General features: G+C 42.6%; 1 protein-coding gene across 8 annotated transcripts in view; it reads left to right on the top strand.

The window, feature by feature from the left end:
• Window positions 1-18694, top strand: part of HEATR3 (HEAT repeat containing 3) — a 92685-nt gene extending 73991 nt beyond the window's left edge. For 4 of the 8 annotated variants that reach the window (XM_078784522.1, XM_078784524.1, XM_068128824.2 and 1 more), the window contains 4 exons: window positions 3859-3947; window positions 4176-4319; window positions 5662-5838; window positions 9140-9397. In XM_078784522.1, coding sequence (XP_078640648.1) covers window positions 3859-3947; window positions 4176-4319; window positions 5662-5838; window positions 9140-9247 — 518 coding nt within the window. In that variant the 3' untranslated portion in view covers window positions 9248-9397. Of the gene's footprint in view, window positions 1-3858; window positions 3948-4175; window positions 4320-5661; window positions 5839-9139; window positions 9398-13047; window positions 13188-15974; window positions 16063-18424 lie in introns of those variants that run through there. The other 4 variants (XR_013624553.1, XM_068128822.2, XM_068128821.2 and 1 more) reach the window with 4 other exon arrangements.
• The last annotated feature ends 477 nt before the right edge of the window (window positions 18695-19171 follow it).

The following is a 19171-nucleotide window of genomic DNA, read 5'->3' as shown; positions in this document are numbered from 1 at the left end:
TCTGGTGTGTGGGTGTATCTATTGGGTCGCCACCTCAAAATCCAAGATGGCCGCCGCCATGTATGTCCGAACCTTGTGAGATGAATATCCTGAAAAATAAGCGAAGTACCAACTTCTAATTTGGTGTGTTGGTGTATCTCGCCATAAGGAAGAACGCTATTGAAAATTGGGTCGCCACGCCAAAATCCAAGATGGCCGCCACCATATATATGTCTTAACCTTGTGAGCGAAATATCTCGAAACATAAGCGAAGTACCAACTTCTAATCTGGTGTGTGGGTGTATCTAGGCACAAGGAAGAACGCTGTTTAAAATTGGGTACGCCACGTCAAAATCCAAGATGGCCGCCGCCATGTATGTCTGAATCTTGTGAGATGAATATCTTGAAAGATAAGCGAAGTACCAACTTCTAATTTGGTGTGTGGGTGTATCTCGGCATTAGGAAGACCGCTATTGTAAATTGGGTCGCCACGTCAAAATCCAAGATGGCCGCCACCATATATATGTCATAACCTTGTGAGCGAAATATCTTGAAAAATAAGCGAAGTACCTTCTGGTGTGTGGGTGTATCTAGGCATAAGGAAGAACGCTATTGAAAATTGGGTCGCCACGTCAAAATCCAAGATGGCCGCCTCCATGTATGTCTGACCCTTGTGAGCGAAATATCATATCATAGCATGTTTTCTGCGTGTTCCACTTTGTCAACTCGCATCACTTCCCTGACGGGGGACCGAGGCGTAACGCTTGTTGGATCATCATTATTATTATTATTTATTTACCTTGCCTTTTATGCCTCAGTCGCTGGAGGTGTGTGGGTTGAAACGTTTTCGGGTTGTGTGTACGTCTGTCCGTCCGTGATCGGTTTTTATTGCCGCAATAACTTAAGAACGGCTGAAGGGATCTAAGGCAAACTTGGTGCAGGTATGTGCAATGATGTAAGGATCGACTGATTATATGTTGTGGTTAAGAGGTCATGTTAAGAGGTCACAAGTAAAAATTATGTTGCTGCGCCGACTTGTGAACCATTGATGGGATTTTGACAAAACTTCGTGTAAGTGTATCTAATGATGCGAATATGGACTGACTAGATATTGGGTGTCAGGAGGTCAAAGGTCAGAGTCTGTAATGGGTTTTCATTACTGTGATAACTTAAGAACACCTGAAGGGAACCAAGTAAAACTTGGTGCAAGTATTTATAATGATGCGAAGATTCAGAGGTCCAATAAGGGAACAATTCTGTTACTGTGCTAACTTGTGAACCAGTGATAGGACTTTGACCAAACTTGGTATAAGTATATATTATGATGCAAAGATGAACTGATTCGATTTCCACGTCGAAGGTCATGTCAGGTAAAAATGTGGTACTTAAGAACGGCTGAATGGATTCAAATCAAACTTGGTACACATATGTATGATGTAATAATGTGGGCGGAGGCATATCGGTCATCGTGTCGTGACGTTGAAGAGTGCCATCCTAGTTTCTGCAAGTTTGGCTCGAAGAATGCACTACCCTAAAACGTTTGAACTCAAAACCTCAATTTTATTTGTTTGAAATATCTTTTTTAAATTGTGGAAGAATGTTAGGCATAACCTCTGCCTGCCCAATTTTTTTTTTTTTTAAATTAAGGGTATCATTTTGGCCCCATGAAGATAACCTTACAATGTATGATTTTGAAGAAAATGCTGTGATAATTTGCCATAAATTGCTATGTTGAACTAACATTTAATTATTTTCGATACTTGATTAATATTCAGCCTTTTCCTTGGACAATGGATTGCTATTTTGGCTTAACAATAACCAGGATGGCAGATGTTTATTCATAAAGTGAGTGTTTACATAACCCAGCAACATTTAGCATGCAATTTTTGCTTCTCGTTCCTTATCACCTGGCTGATCGCTGTGAAACTTGATACATGAATACAAGACAGTGGCCTGCACAATCGCTTGGGCTTTGATTTTTCGATTTTGGATCATGTGGACTCCTGGGCGGGGTGGGGAGAGGGGTTACCCCTTGACAATTAGAAACCCTACTTGTCCCTTATTAGTCCCCTACTGGTGTACAACGTAGGGGACTATGGGTTTGCACTCCGTCTGTCAGTCTGTCGGTCCATCAGTCCGTCACGCAAAGAACAGTTTTCCGGACTTTTTTTTCTAAACGCTTAATGCTAATGATTTCAATCTTGGTACATGGTTTCCTCATGATAAGTTACAGATCAAGTTCGAACTTCACGACGTTTCGATCATTTTTGACAAAGTTATGGCACTTTGAACTTTGATAATTTCCCCAACAGTTTTCCGGACGACAGACTGCCGGTAGGGGACATGTATTGCAGCGCAATACTCAGAATGCTTGTTTACCAACTGATTGTTCTGAACCCCCATACAGCCTTTCTTCTCTGGCTTACAGGATCGCTTGATCTTAGATTGTTCGATTTCGTATCAGGGGGTCTCCCAAGGGGAGCAGGGGGCCCCCCAGATTGATCCCCCAAAATCACCAGAGGTCTGCAATACAACCTCAAGAAATTACCGTCAGCCCGCTTGGGGTATTTATTTAATTTGCATCAGTTTCACAGGTTTCTTCTTCGTCTTTGTTTAATCACTTTCTATTATAATTTTAAAAAATGTTTGTAACACTTCTCCAGACATTACAATTGACAAACTTCGTATATTTCCTTTAACCAAAATCTCTCGTCTTAATAATTTTTATTTTGAGTAAAATTGCTTTTGTTTTGCACTCTGCTTCATTATCTCTCACCCACTGTTGTGAATGAATGAATGAATGATCGTTTTAAGGCCATTTTCCCCGCCAGAGCGGGGGTTAGCCTTGCGGGCCCCATGACAATCGTGGTGCCCTGTTTGAGGCAATGTTTTTATGGCCGGATGCCCTTCCTGACGCCAACCCTTCGTCGCCTCTTATGATGCGCAGGGATCTTACGATGCGCAGTACCTATTCTAAACCGGAGTACACACCGGGATCATTCATTCATCCCAGCAAGCTGGTACTCAATTTGCCGACCTCGGAAGGATGACAGGCTGAGTAAACCCCCCTGGTGTTAATTTAGCGATCGACCGGGATTCTAACCCAGGATCCTAGGATCCCAAGCCGTCACCCTAACCGCTAAGCCAACACCAGGCTTTCTCACCCACTGTTGTGCATGAGGCAAATCTCTCAACAAAAATTGTTGGCTATTTTATAAAACTTGAATCACCTGCTCCCATCGGGGTCATTGGAAAGTCGTCTCCCCGTTCACAGGGATGATGGTGGAGGTGGGGAGGGGGAGGATTTTTCCCCTTGTTCCTATGACTTGACCTTGGGTATTACCAACATGTATGCAAAACTTGGTGAAGATCGGGCTTGCCCTTTTTTTCTATGATTTTCAGATGTATACATGGAGAATTGCCTTATTTAATATAGTAGGATATGCATTTTTTTAAGAGTTGAAACTTTCTTTAAAAAATTTAAGTTCTACACTATTTCAAATCATTGTGCTTAATGCAGCATCATTATACATTACAATGACGATGGATCTTCTGTTATTACAGTACAACTTGTAAACACCCAAAAATAGGTAAAAACGTTTCTTTGCAAGGGGACCTTGAAAGACTGTAATGAACCCTACGGACAAACTATTGTCCAAATCTGTACATGGGAGTGTTCACTCTTAACTTGTTCCTTAGATTTTATTTTAGGCTGTAAATGTTGTTTTTTTCAATCACAATCAATCAATAAATTTGGTAAGACGAATATTTATTTTGATGATAGATTAGGTAATTATGCTTGCTATTTGTAACTTTTTTGTTTGGAGAATAAATAATAGACCTGTCATAATTTTTATTTATTTATTATTATTCTTCAAGAGTTGAAAAAAGACGAGAGTTTCCTGGAAGCAGTGACAGGTTCCATCCGGTCATTGCTGCATCTGTTGGCTGATCGGAACATCCCTGAGGTGTGCTCTGACTTTGTGATTCGTACATTATTTTCCTTTGGCAATCGTATGCAACATTTGCTAACATGAGTAGGATAACCATTGTAATTTGACTAACATACTTACCATTCAAAATGGAAAACATTTGCACTCTTGAAATGAATTCTGGATAATAGCTCCAAACGCTGATTGTATTTTATTTTATTTACAAAACGTCAACATGTTCTCACTTCCTTTGCCCACAAACAGTGCATGACTCCTGAGCAACTTCTGTTCCTCTGCAATGAGGGGTTGAAATGTGAGTCTGCAGACGTTCGCCGTAACGTACTTGCCATCATGGGTGTGGTGGGTAACAAGCTTGCTCAGATGGAGAACACCATGGAAACTCTGAAGGTGTCCACACGTCTCTCATCCTTTTGTTAATCAGGTTGCTGTTATGTTATCAAATGTTTAGATTGATGTGGTACTGGCAAGATGTGGCTATCACTGTCGTTGTTCTTTTGTAATAAAGTTGTTGTATTATATGCTTAAGAGATTGTGGCTAACCATACTGCTACTTCTACGAGATCTTTGATATCCTATGAGGTCTATCTTTGGGATTATAGATAAAGGGGGAGGGGTAGTAGTGTGAGTCACCTGATTATCCACTTCCCCTGCATTAGTTGTTTTGACATAATTAGCTATTGTACAGCATCTTTATTCCATCAATGAATTGTAGTTTGATGTCAATGCCATCCTCACCCAGTCCCTGCTCCCCTCTGCCAACGTTCCTCTTTGTCTTCAACCCTCTGGTCCACCAATATCAAAAGTCTCTGCTCCAGATTAATAGACATGTTATGCTGCAGTGAGCCCAGTTATTGTATATCTCTTGGAAATATTTTCTTTCACAGGATGTCCAGGATTCTTTGGTGTATCTCCTCCGCTCTGACGGGCTTGATTCCCACACTGGTTGTGGTGTCGCTGTGTATCTTCGTTCCTTGTTTCCTCATAAGCTATATAATAAGCCAAGCCCCATACTGATCACCCCCAATCCTATGGAGTATGTTTGGCTTTGTGTGTCTCTCCCTAACATTATGTTGCTTCTTTGTGTGGTCTGCTGTCCCTCCCTCCACTCCCACTATCTCCAATGATTCCATATACGAGGCTCTCTCCATAAGCATTGACACTCGGCTCTCTACTCATGCCTATTCGCTCTTCCTAATCCTTGGAGACTTTAGATGCTGTTAGTTCACATACTTCAGTACACATGGCCGAGCAGCTGTCATTCTGTGGAATGACTGGTATATGGAAGAGAAGATGTACATGCATTGGGCATTAAGAGTGTTTTTATGCTTGCATGTGGAATTGTGCATTGTTATTGCAAACATCTACCCTCCTCCCATTTCAACCTCTTTTTGCATGCATCCCTCCTTTCCACCTTAGCAGCCATTTCCCACTGAGCAAATATGGCTGAAATCAAAATATGTAAGAATAAGCAAGTTATCCTATTTACATTTTTGAGACGACTGTCTTACCTAACTCTTCAAGAAAGTATCTAACAAATTTTGAACCCTGCTGAGTCTCATGCTATTGTACAGTCTGACAATACACAGTCAGATATGAAATGGCATCTAGCATCGGTTTAGTGTGTGGGTAGATGGCCACTGTGACCAACTGCATTAGTTTACAATGTATATTGCTCTATTTCACTGTTGTTCCAGCTGACAGATTTTAGATTTGGCATCCTTTGTTCCAGGGGATGGGAAACTGCTTGCTCCAGACGGCTCAGCAGGATGCATCGCTGGTTGTGGCTGGTGCAGCACTGGATACCATATTTGATGTTTTTGGAGAGGGTGCTGAAGCCGACAAAGCTGCAAATGAAATCGGGCTGGTGTTGGCTCTTCGGAATCTTGCACCATCTTTCATGTCCATGGTATGGTGTCCAAATGTATCCACTACACCCAGTATTTTGATCCCTTAAAAAGATAAAGCAGAGAAATTTTTTTTTTAAAGCAATTAAATATTTGTTTTTATTATTGTCAATTTTAATATTGTAAATGTTCTATTACACATCTGATTCCAGTTCTATTATACCATTATTGCAGCACGAGCAAGGTTGTGGGTCTAAAGCTAACTTTTTGTTGTGTTTTTTAGCTCCAAATAAATGTTTTCTTTTTTAAATCCAAAGACCAGAAAACAGGTACAGTGAGGGTGTGTAGACGTCACTTGCCAGGATCGAATCGCAGTGCACCTAGCTTTGCACAGCCAATCAACTTGTCGCCAAGTCATGCAAAACAGCCATGTTCATGCTCGCTTTGGGAATTTATCGATGTGAATAATGAAAATGTTTTTGTCCAAATCCCAAAAAATTCATCTCCACTGCCAGGGTCCTTTGTGAATAATAATGTCCAATTTTCAACTTTGTGCAACCAGTGGTTTAGGAGGGGATGCAAAACTGACGGACAGACATTGGATTTTATTGTATCGATTACTAGAGGATAATCCGGTTCCACCGGGCTACAACAACAACAACAACAACAGGCATTTTAAGGCCATTTTCCCTGCTTGAGCGGGGGTTAGCCTTGCGGTCCCCATGACGATCTTCTATAATTAATCATGACACCGGGCTGTTTTAAGGAATTGGTTTGCAATCGAGTGTGGAATATTTAGGGTGTTTGACAGTAATGTCCCTTGACACAATAATAGCAGGGCCCCGTGGAAAGTCCACATCATGTAAAATGTGACTTCACATCTTCAGTACCCCTTTCTTCTTCAAGACCTAACTGCGGCCCACCCTCCCCTGGTTCCAGCCCCATGTACTGAACCTTCAAACCCCACTCCCTACTCGAAAGCTTCAAACCTTCTGCTGCCCTCCACACTCAAAGCCTTCAAACCCCCTCCCCACTACAACATCTCGACCCCCCCACTCCCCCACTCCCCACCAAAAAAATCCCGAGCCCCTCCTCCAAGTCTAAACCTCCCCCTCTCAACTCAGTCCCATATTTGCTCTCCCTACCCCTCCCAAACCCTAACCTTTTGTCCTCCCTTCTTCCCCCCCCCCCCCCCCCCCCCCACCAACCTCTCCCCCTCCCCACATAAATCACACATTTTTACATCCGATAGATAGGTAGACAGACAGACATTTAAAAATTGCATTACACAAGGGCATTCTTCACATATAGTCAGTCAGGCAGACAGGCATATAGATAGACACAGACAGGTATATAGATAAGATAGCCAGACGTACACACACAAACACATAGATAGACAAACATTGTTGTTATCTTTTCTAATTCTCTAGTCTTTTGATGGTGTGCGCATCTGACATGGATCATGGATGGTGTTGCCTCCTTTTCTCTCTTTCGCTTTCCTTCCATTTCATTCAAATTTGTGCATTCTCTCGCTACATTGGTGTTGTTTCTTCTCACACTCTCGGATCAGGCACTCATCAGTAAGAACCTTTACTCGCACATTCCACTTCATTTTGCTGTGGTGTCTGCAATATGTTTAAAGGTTAAATCAACCCTGTGTGATTGCATGCTTATTCCGACTCGTTGGAAGAACGAAAATAAATAATAAAGTAATATAATTTCCCTTCAGAGAAAGACGGTTTGATTAGAAAACGGATACATTACAATTCACACACAATGGCGCAGGTTCGGTGTGGTGGCTCCCCAGATATAAAATGGCTTCTAATTGCAAGTTGTCACTACTGTTTGTATATAGAGACTAGTTCCGTTTGTAGGAAAATTCCTTTGTTTCCAATAGAATTAAGTTTTCTTGTTGACTTGAATGGACGAAAAGGAAATTATTTGTTGACGGAATGCCTTGTGGTTATATTTTTTTTACTTCTGGTAAGTGTGCAAACCAGCGACATTTAGATTATACACCACCCATGAAACTTTATGCGTCCACTCACACGAAGCATTGTCGGAGCGGTCTTCTGTACCCCTCATGTGCAGAAAAAGATAATAAGAAAAGCAAGATAGCGCCCATACCACGTGACCTAAGATGTCATAATTATCATTTAAATAATTCTACAGGTGGAGTTGCACCGATGGTGAAAATGTCCTGTCAATCGGACCAACGGTTGAAGAGAAAATCGTATTTATTATGTGCGGACAAACAAACAAACACAAACAGACAAACAAACGGACTCAAATGCAATACCCTCTCCTCAGGCGAGGGTAACGAGAACAGCACTCGGTAGAGCGCAAACCTCCACCAGGCTGAACAGTTTGTTTTGTATCCCACTGATAGCCCGGATCTGGAGTCTGACCTGAACCAAAATCGAATTTGCTTGTTCTTGTCACCAAAGCAACTCGTCCGCGAAGTTTAGTCCACAACTTTTTAAATACCATGTTATATATCGCTTTTTGCCCAATCTCTCAATGGTGTAGAATTACTTAAGTATTAAATAATTATCGTATCAGAATCCATATTCAGATCTTCACCAAAATCGAATCGAGTTGTCCTTGTCACACACACAACCGGTCCACCAAGTTTCTTCCAAATCCGTCCATAACTTTTTGACATTTGCTATGTATCGGTTTTAGCCTTACCACTCAATGGTGAAGAATCACTTCATAAAATTAAATAATTCTCATATCCGAATCCATATTGAGATCTTCACCAACATCGAATCGATTAGTCCATGTCACATACACTACCTCTCTGCCTAATTTTGTCCGAATCTGTTCACGACTTATTGAGCTATCTTGTTCACAGACAGACAGATAGGGGTGAAAATATAACCTCCATCCACCTTCGGTGGTGGAGGTAACAATATTTGTAAACCTCCGCATGCACTGTCTGGACCCAACAGCTCTTAAATGATGTATCATTCAGCATTGTACGTGCTGTGGTTATGACGTTTACCCCGTTCAGACGTGGGCAACTTGCATTTCCATATATAGATCAATAGATTACAAGCACGTACATTAGATTGTCATTGGATGTTTTCATTTAACCTTTCAGCATCCTATTTAACGGCTCTTTCCTGTCTTTTCTTCTAACTAGGTTCCTTTGCAGTTCAGAACACAACACTTGCCTATCCTATTGTTACCATTATTTTGTCACCAGCAAATTAATACGAAAGAATCAAACTAAAAATAATTGCATTCTTTGTATTTATTTGTGAAAAGCAATCTTTTGTAACAAGTTTGTTGAAATGTGTTGCATCTTGTCAGGGGTCGCATTTTGAAGGTACCTTTTAATGAAAACGTTATGCACAGATGCAAGAACATAAAAGGAGTTACAGCCGGGACGAGGTTTCTGTGCTACAGGACGTGGCAACAAATCTGCTGCGGTTCATTCGCTACAAGGAGCAGGCCGCTGTCTGAACTTGCACTTTAGTACGCATTTGTGAAGCTGGTGTGGCACTTCTTCCCCTTTTATGATTTTCCTTAAATTCCACATCTAATTGAAATTGCAATGTTGTATGTCATTGCATCAACATTGGTTTTTTGCAATAAATCCTATTTCTAGCACAACTTTTTGCTGGCCATGTGAATGACATTTTTGTAATGCTTTTTTTTGGAGTGGAGTGAGATCTGAAGAAGGGCAGTCGACATGGGTTTGAAGGAATTTTAGGTTCACTGCTGTAATATTTTATTTCAAGCACTTCATCCACTTATTTTCCAGGGGGGAAATAATTCTGGATTTGTCAGTTAAATCTTGACTTTCTTATAGATCGTGGGTGTGATGCAAATAGTGACCAAAACTAGACTGCCAACTCTCTTACTTGCAGTAACTTGCAAGTAAAAGGATTGGGTGTCTTACTGTTTCCTTTTTCTTTCTTTCTCTTTTTTTGTGCATTTGTTGACAGTTGCCGGAGGCATTTTTTTGGGTGTCCATCCGTGATAGGTTTAAAAAAAAAATTATTTATTTATGGATACTAAGTTGAGGCTCATATAGGAGCTAACACATATAGCATATAACAAAGGAAGCAGCAGACAAGATCGGGGGAGAGAAAGGGAAGGACATCAGGAGATCTGTGGAAGAGAGGGCTGGGGTGGGGTACATGGGATAAACAAGATGGACACTACAAGGACTTTCAGGAAAGAAAACAGAATTTGAAAAAGGTGGATTTGGGATGTATTAGCGGGGGTAGAAAAGATCAAGGTTTTGGATGGCGGAAGATAAGAGATGGTGGTGAACAGTTGTTTTAAAGAACTGGAGGGAAGAGTGGGATTGAAGAGATTGGGAGAAAAGAGGAATCAGTGAAGGTGAGCAGAGGGTCTTGATTTTTGCAGTTTCACCAGAAGAGGGTTGCTGTCTTGTGCATCTTGCAGAAATATTTGGGGGAACAGAGCACAGAGCATGGGGAGCTAGACCGGAGAGGAGTCGGTAGAAGACAGAAGGGTGGAGCGAAAGCTTGAAGAAAATAATTTTGAGCTGTGTGGTGAGTACCTTCACGAAGCAGAGTGGAAACGGAAAAAATTTAGGAGAGGACGTAAGAGGAAGTTGAAGTGGGGCAGTACGGTGGTCAGGGCAGGTGAAAGGTTTGGAGGTAATAAGGAACCTTGTGAGCGGAATATCTTGTAAAATAAGCGAAGTACCAACTTCGAATCTGGTGAGTGGGTGTATCTAGGCATAAGGAAGAACGCTGTTGAAAATTGGGTCGCCACGTCAAAATCCAAGATGGCCGCCACCATATATATGTCTGAACCTTGTGAGCGAAATATCTTGAAAAATAAGCGAAGTACCAACATCTAATCTGGTGTGTAGGTGTATCTGGGCATAAGGAAGAACGCTATCGAAAATTGGGTCGCCACGTCAAAATCCAAGATGGCCGCCGCCATGTATGTCTGAACCTTGTGAGCGGAATATCTTGAAAAATAAGGGAAGTCCCAACTTCTAATCTGGTGTGTAGGTGTATCTGGGCATAAGGATGAAACCAATTGAAAATTGGGTCACCACGTCAAAATCCAAGATGGCCGCCGCCATGTATGTCTGAACCTTGTGAGTGAAATATCATATCATAGCATGTTTTCTGTGTCTTCCACTTTGTCAACTCACATCACTTCCCCGACGGGGGACCTAGGCGTAACGCTTGTCTTGCAAGATATTTCGCTCACTAGGTTCAGACATATACAGACTTGGCATTTAATATGAAATATTTTTTTTGTGGGGGTGAACCTACTTTTCAAGATGACTTAGAACCAAAAGTTCATTCGAATTATGTTGAAATTATTCTAGATTTTGTTATTGTGACCTTCAAAAGAAACAAAAACCACATTTGACATTTTGAAGTAAATAAATTGATCCTTGAAAGTGATGTAAACTGATATCGAACTCTATTCACGGACAGTAATGTGTTGAACCTTTTTTTTTTTTTTTTTTTTTTTTTGTATACTGAATCGAGGCTCGTGAAAGAGCTAACATTTACTTCACAAACAAATCAACCAGACAAACAAAACACGTATGTTTTCCAGAAGTATCTCTTTATTTTGCACATGAGCCAAAAACATTTTCAACAAAAACAAAAGTTAAATTATGACTGGGATTACGGACAGTAAAATTACAGTTCAGTACTTCGCGTAACCCCCACGAGCATTCAGGAGAGCACGTACACGTCGAGGCATGCTGTTCACGAGATTTGCCCAGGTTTGGACAGGAATCGCTTGCCATGCAGTGAAAATAGCCTGCTGCAATTCACGCACAGAGGTCGGCTGCTGGTCCAAGTTGTCGATTTGACGCGTTAATTCTGCCCACAAGTTCTCTATCGGATTCATATCCGGGGATATGGCAGGCCACTCCATATGCTCGACACCACGGTCAGCAAGAAAATGTTGGATCATGCGAGCACGATGAGGCCGTGCATTGTCATCTTGGAAGACAAAGTTTCCTTGAAAGGCTGCACGAGCAAATGGAAGCAATGTTTCTTCCAGAATGGCCCTGTACTTGAACTGGTTCAGGTTTCCATTCAGAACAACCAGGTCAGTTTTGCCCCCTGCATGAAAAGCAGCCCAAACGGTCACCCCACCACCCCCAGCTTGGACTCTTGGCACAATACAATCTTCGTTGTAGGCTTCATGCACTTGTCTGCGCACTCTGTTGCGGCCATCATGACGATAGACCAGAAATCTAGACTCGTCACTGAAGGTCACGTGATTCCAGTGTCCTGGCTGCCATTGACGGTGCTCTCTGGCCCACTGCAATCGACGCTGACGGTGTTGGCTGGTCAGGGGACGCCTGGCACGATAGCCTGCTTGAACCAGTCGTTGGTTGACTAGCCTTCTGGATACAAGCACATTTGTCAGTTGCTGCCACTCAGCCCGAAGCCGATTAGCTGACTTGGTACGGCCATTGCAGACTAACCGGTGCAGCTGGCGATCCTCTCTCCTTGTGGTTCTGCGGGGACGTCCTGGTCTCGGTATTGGAGTAGGGACACCCCTCTGAGCATTTCGTTTCAGGATCTTTGACACCTGACCTTGAGTGATGCCATACTGCCGAGCGATAGCACGCTGTTTCATGCCAGAATTTCGTAAAGCCGCAACTTCATGACAAACAGCATTGTCGAGTTGACGGACCATCTCCAGAGGAAGCGGCAATAACTTTTGTAGACGTGCAGCAGTTGATTTCCACTAATACAGAACGCAACAACCCTTATATACACGATTGTGAAGCCAATCGTCAAATGTACCTGTCCTTACATTTTGTCACGCCACCTGTGATATTATCCTGTTATTGACTTCTTGCTGCGAAAGACAATCAGTGACATGGTTCTTTTAACAAAGAAATCACCGAAGCGTAAAAGAAACTCACCTGATTGATATACTGAGCTAAGAAAGTAAACCCAAGTCAAGAAAAAAAAATATTCCATATTAAATGCCAAGTCTGTATATGGTGGCGGCCATCTTGGATTTTGACTTGTCAACCCAATTTTCAATAGCTTTCTTCCTTGTGCCGAGATACACCCACACACCAGATTAGAAGTTGGTACTTCGCTTATTTTTCAAGATATTCCATTCAGAAGGTTCAGGCATATATGGCGGCGACCATCTTGGATTTTGACGTGGGTTGCACCCACACCAAATTAGAATTAGGTCCTTCGCTTACGCACAAACGCACGTTCGCATGCACGCACGGACGCACGCATGGACTACTAACTTCTAATCTGGTGTGTGGGTGTATCCAGGCATAAGGAAGAACGCTATTGAAAATTGGTTCGCCACGTCAAAATCCAAGATGGCCGCCTTGCGTCTTCCACTTTGTCAACTCACATCACTTCACCGATGGGGGACTTAGGTGTAACGCTTGTCCAGACTTTTCCCCCTTATGCTTTAACATTGAACTGATACCTGGTGCATGGCTTTATCTTTTTTTTTTGGGCAAGGAACGGGCACCCACGTACGGGCAATGCCCTAGTTACAATAAAGTGCAGAACGATTTTGACTTTCAGGGTGTTTCATCAGTTTTCACCCCTCAGCCCAAAATGGGTTTAGGGGTATTGTCGTCTGGGCGTCTGTCAACTTTTGGTTTCCGTCAATTTCAAGGAGAACGGCTTGTCCGATTAAATCCATGTTTGCAGTTTGTGTGTGTGTGTGTTGGGGTTGAGTAGAGGAAGGTGCCTTTCGAAAATGGGCGCGCTGCGATTTTCAATATGGCCGCCACGGCAGCCATCTTGAAATTGGTTTCCACCATGCATGGGCTGAGGGGTTACGCCCGCTTTGCGGTGCTATTTATTTAATTTGTTATCGTTTTACTATGCAAAATTACACCAATTAAGTTATCGTTTGTTGTTTGTTAATAACAAATAGACTGTTAATTTTGAAAAATATCCTCTATAATTAGACAAACATCCAGCATATTATAGCCGGCGAAGCCGGTGTTGTGAATATACGCGTATCTATCTATAATTCCAGTAATCTCTGTGTGTATGTGTGTATGTCTGTGTGTTTGTCTGTGACCGCTGTTTCTCGACAACCACGGGTCCGATATACTTGAAACTTGCCAGGTATATTGCTGGGGACCCGAGGATGTGCCTTTTCAAGGTTTCATATTAATCGGAGAAGTAGTTACCGAGCTATGGCGATTTCTTTACCAAACTCCGCAAGCCGTTCGCTTTGGACCAAACCATTTCATGTAAATAGAGGGGGGGGATTGTCACCGTACTCACAAGCCGTTCGCTTTGGACCAAACCATTTCATGTAAATAGAGGGGGGGGGGGGATTGTCACCGTACTCGCAAGCCGTTCGCTTTGGACCAAACCATTTCATGTAAATAGAGGGGGGGGATTGTCACCGTACTCGCAAGCCGTTCGCTTTGGCTTTGCGAATGGACCAAACCATTTCATGTAAATAGAGGGGGGGGGGGATATAATTTTAGATATATATATAGTACGGGCATGCCCTAGTTATGTTGAAAAGCCAGATTTTGCTGGATCCTTTGAGAATTTCGAAGCTTTGACGCACCAAATCGCTCCATGGAGGCCGCCATCTTGCGGATGCGGAAGTATGCATAAAAAAGTGCGAAAAAGTTCAATAGAGGCTTTGGCTTCGCCGGCTCATTGCGGCTTTGCAGTAGGGTCATATTTTTATCTATATCTAAATAGCCGAACTGTTTGCACTATGTATTCGTAAATCTGTGGGCCTACCATCAAAGTACTACTTTACACCCATTGACTGAATAGCTGGCCTGACTCCACCCCACTGCTTTCACCCATTGGTTAGATAGGTAGCCTGACTCCACCCCACTGCTTTACAGCCATTGGTTAGACAGCTAGCCTGACTCCACCTCACTACTTTACACCCATTGGTTAGACAGCGAGCCTGACCACCTCACTACTTTACACCCATTGGTTAGACAGCTATCCTGACCACCCCGTTGGTTAGATAGCTGGCCTGACTCCACCCCACTGCGTTGCACCCATCGTTTAGATAGCTTGTATGACTCCACCTCACTGCTTTACACCTATTGGTTAGACAGCTGGCCTGATTCCACCCCATTGGTTAGATAGCTGGCCTGACTCCACCCCACTGCTTTACACCCATTGGTTAGATAGCTTGTATGACTCCACCTCACTGCTTTACACCTATTGGTTAGACAGCTGGCCTGATTCCACCCCATTGGTTAGATAGCTGGCCTGACTCCACCCCACTGCTTTGCACCCATTGGTTAGATAGCTTGTATGACTCCACCTCACTGCTTTTCACCTATTGGTTAGACAGCTGGCCTGATTCCACCCCATTGGTTAGATAGCTGGCCTGACTCCACCCCACTGCTTTACACCCATTGGTTAGATAGCTTGTATGACTCTACCTCACTACTTTACACCCATTGGTTAGATAGCTTGTATGACTCCACCCCACTGCTTTACACCCATTGGTGAGATAGCTTGTATGACTCCACCTCACTACTTTACATCCATTGGTTGGACAGCTAGCCTGACTCCACCCCACTGCTTTACACCCATTGGTTAGACAGCCAGCTTGACTCCACCCCAATGCTTTACACCCATTGGTTAGACAGCTAGCCTGACTCCACCCCATTGGTTAGATAGCTGGCCTGATTTCCCTACTGCTTTACACCTATTGGTTAGATAGCTTGTATGACTCCACCCCATTGGTTAGATAGCTTGTATGACTCCACCCCACTGCTTTACACCCATTGGTTAGACAGCTGGCCTGACTCCACCCCAATTAAAATCATACGCTGTCAATTCATACGGCAGCACAGAATCTCAGGCCTTAGGCCTGGGTGCTGGTCCATGGCCCAGTGCAATTGGAATGATCCCATTTATATAACCACAACGTATTATATATGCAAATAAGCAGCGGACATGTTTTTGCTTCATGTATGTACATCGGGTTATTTTTCTATTATTTATGGGACCAACTGCGGTACTAAATGGTGGAAACATTCTGAAAATGGTGCTTTCCAGCAATTATAATTTTATTGCACACACTTCTTTAATTTCTGAGCCAATTCTCTTCACATTTAGTGTGGATGAACTGGTTCATTTCACTTAAAATCCTTTTTGCATTCTTTACTTCAGCAACTGTTCTGATTTTGAGGGGACAAAGAGGAAACATTAATAATCGCACATTTTTCCTTGTATTTCAGTCAATAGAGATGAATATTTACAGAGGGGTGCTTTCAAAGAGCCTTGAGAGGAATTTGTGGGGAAAACATTCTGACTAATTGACAACAGGTATGAATGGTCAAAATCGGTTTGTTTCACAAAATTATGTTTTTTTGGCTTTCCATGTCTCAATTTAAACCATTCCAGAAAATAATTTCCATAAACATGTTCTTTAAGAAATCAGACCTTTATTTAATTTTGAGCAATTATTGGTAACGAAGCACAACAACTGTGCTACAGGACGCCATGTTGTTGGTGGTTTTTGTATACAAAGTCGAGGCTTGTGGAAGAGCTTGAACACAGAATGGATCAGGATGCAACAGCAGACAGAGAGTCGGAGGGAAACACCAACAGCAGGGCCGAGGGACAAAATGGGCAGAGACGGGTAAATAAGGGGTGGGCGAGGACGTGGGTGATCAAGATGGATGTCGAAGCGAACTCTCAGGAAGGAAAAACTGGAAATTTGGAGAGGGTGGGGGTGGTTTAACTGGGGTACAAAAGATCATGGTTTTTGGATGGGGGATGATATGATATGAGATGTTGATGAACGGCTCTCTTGAAGATCGACAGAGAAGAATGAGATTGTAGAGAATGTGGAAGTTGCTTCCAGAGGTGGGAAAAAAATCGGAACGGATGAGTGAAGGTGAGGTAGTTTCACCAGAATGAGGTTTCTGGTGGACCACGTGCACCCTGCAAAAACCTCGGGGTGGTTGGGGACAAAGCACCTAGAGGGCAGAGGATGCGACACCAGAAAGGAGGCTGTTGAAGACAGAGATCACTGACCTGTCTGCGATGGCAAGGTGATAGGTCCATAGAATCAGTCAGCTTCATTGTGGGAGATTCCAATAATCATGAAGGCCTTAGTTTGCGCAATGCCAAGGTGTGAGGCAAGGACCCCAGCCCAGAGAGGAGAGTGGTACTCCATTAAGCTGTGGATAAAGGCCTTGTGGGTGGAAAAGTGTTTAAATGTGTCAAGGAAGAACTATGCACGATGGAGGATGCCCAGTTGGCTCCTCACTTTGGAGGCCAACTTAGTAATGTGGTTTGGCCAAGTGAGATCATGGCTGATCGTAACCCAGGAATTTGAGTGACTGAACTTCCTCAAGAGGATTGTTAAGAAAGTAGATGAGAGGGTTTGAAATGTTTTTTTTTTCAGAGAGAGAGAGAGAAAGAGTGAGAGTGTGGGATTTGTCTGGATGAAAACTCTGGATTAAAAAATATATTCCAAATGTGTGACCCTTGTCATGGTCTGAAGAGAGGGAAGAGGCTACCGTATACCTGTCTGAAGCATGTGGGATGTCATGGAAGAGGATGGAGTCTATCAGAAAATGGATAAAGAGGATTTTCCAGAGAATCAGATCGTTGGTGAGGATTAGTCATAAGATTGCGACTACAAGTGTTAGAATGGCCACCCCAGAGTCTGGATATGAGTCATATCAGGCCATATGGGATTACCTGTAAAGAGAACAATAAGAGGAACCCAACTTACTAATCTTCCAGAACTAAAGAATGCACGACGGGATATTTAGCACAATATTCCTGTAAAATTTCTTCAGAAAGCCTGGGTAAAAGAGTGATGGCACTCAAGAAGTCAAAGGGCGGACACAAATATTTGACTCATACTATAAAGTATTTGATCCTGGTGTTGGCTTAACGGTTAGGGTGCTGGCTTGGGATCCTGGGATCCTGAGCTCGAATCCCGGTCAGTCGCTGAATCAACACCAGGGGGTTGACTCAGCCCGTCATCCCCCCGAGCTCAGCAAATTGAGCATCAGCTCACCGGTAATTGGGGCACCGCAGACATGATTCAACCAGCAAACCAGGGTTGCATATGAAACAACAACTACTAATAATTTGATGAATTTATCCTAAGTTCTGAATGTCATTGGAATAACCCAAATGTTTGCACAGTACTCTAAATCTTGCCTTTGCATTTTTGTCTTTCTTTTGTCCGATGACTTGAAACAAGTTGAGTCAGTAACATAAACCTGTTTACGCAGCTGTGTGTACCAAGTGAAAATGCTTGGGGTTATTTTGGCTCCCATGAATGCAGACTCATTAAATGGCAATGAATCAGGAGAGTGTTTTAGGGATTTCTTCCACACCCTAAATGTTTATTTGACGATGAAATGTGCATATTAGGCTAAATTGTATTCCATCAAACCTGGAGAGTTAACTGGTAAGATAACCTTTAGACCACTCAAAGAAAAAAAACTTCTAAGGATGGATATTTCTGAGAGTGAGATCATTAGGAGACTCAATGATTAGCCTGTGCGCATCCTTTTTGAATAAAAAGAGCTTTGGGTGGATAGTTTTTTTGTTGTTGGTTGTTGATTGCTCTAGTTGCTTGGCTTTGCGTGCTTGTAACATCACATGAGTATAGGATGGCCCACTAGGTATAACGAGGACTGCTGGGGTCTTTTTTTGGCAGTCCAATGGAGTATCCTTGCTGCACCAGTCACATAGTCGTTGGATTTGAAGGTTTCAAGGAAAAGATCGTACCACTGTGAATCCACACCCAGTTATTGTTATCTTCGGGATCTACAGTGCCTTCAAAACGTATTCACACACTTTGATTTTTCACATTTTTGTGTTACAGCCTGAATTTGAATGGATAACATTGAGATTTATTTGTTGCTGAGCTGAACAAAATACCCCATAATATCATTGAAAAGATGTTTTTAGAAATTCTTACAAATTCAATAAAAATGAAATACAGAAATATCTTATTACCTCCGCCACCGAAGGTGGATGGACGTTGTTTTCACCCCTGTTTGTCTGTCTGTCTGTTTGTGATTGGGACGAAATTTGGTGGAGAGGTTGGGTGTGTGACAAGAATGAAATGATGAGATTTTGGTGAAGATCCGGATCTGCATTAGATATATTTTTAAGTGATTCTTCACTATTGAAGGATTGAGCCAAAAACGATATATACATGACATGATATTTCAAAAGGTTGTGGATGGAGTGTGATAAAACTTGGTGGATGAGTTGGTTTGGTGACGAGAACAAGCCGATTAGGTTTTGCTTCTGGTCCGGGTGCAGATCCGGCCTATCATTGTGATACAAAATGTAAAATCTTCAGCCTGGCGGAGGTATACACTCTATGAGCGGTAAAGTGTAGAAAAGCTGTTGTCTCTCTGTCCCCAAACAGTGTACCAGAACAGCATGCCTCTTA

The sequence above is a fragment of the Myxine glutinosa genome, chromosome 9 (assembly GCF_964187855.1).
Source record: "Myxine glutinosa chromosome 9, kmMyxGlut1.1, whole genome shotgun sequence".
NCBI classification, from domain to species: Eukaryota; Metazoa; Chordata; class Myxini; order Myxiniformes; family Myxinidae; genus Myxine; species Myxine glutinosa.
Note: the sequence above shows the minus strand (reverse complement) of the source record. Positions and strands in the feature narration are given on the sequence as shown.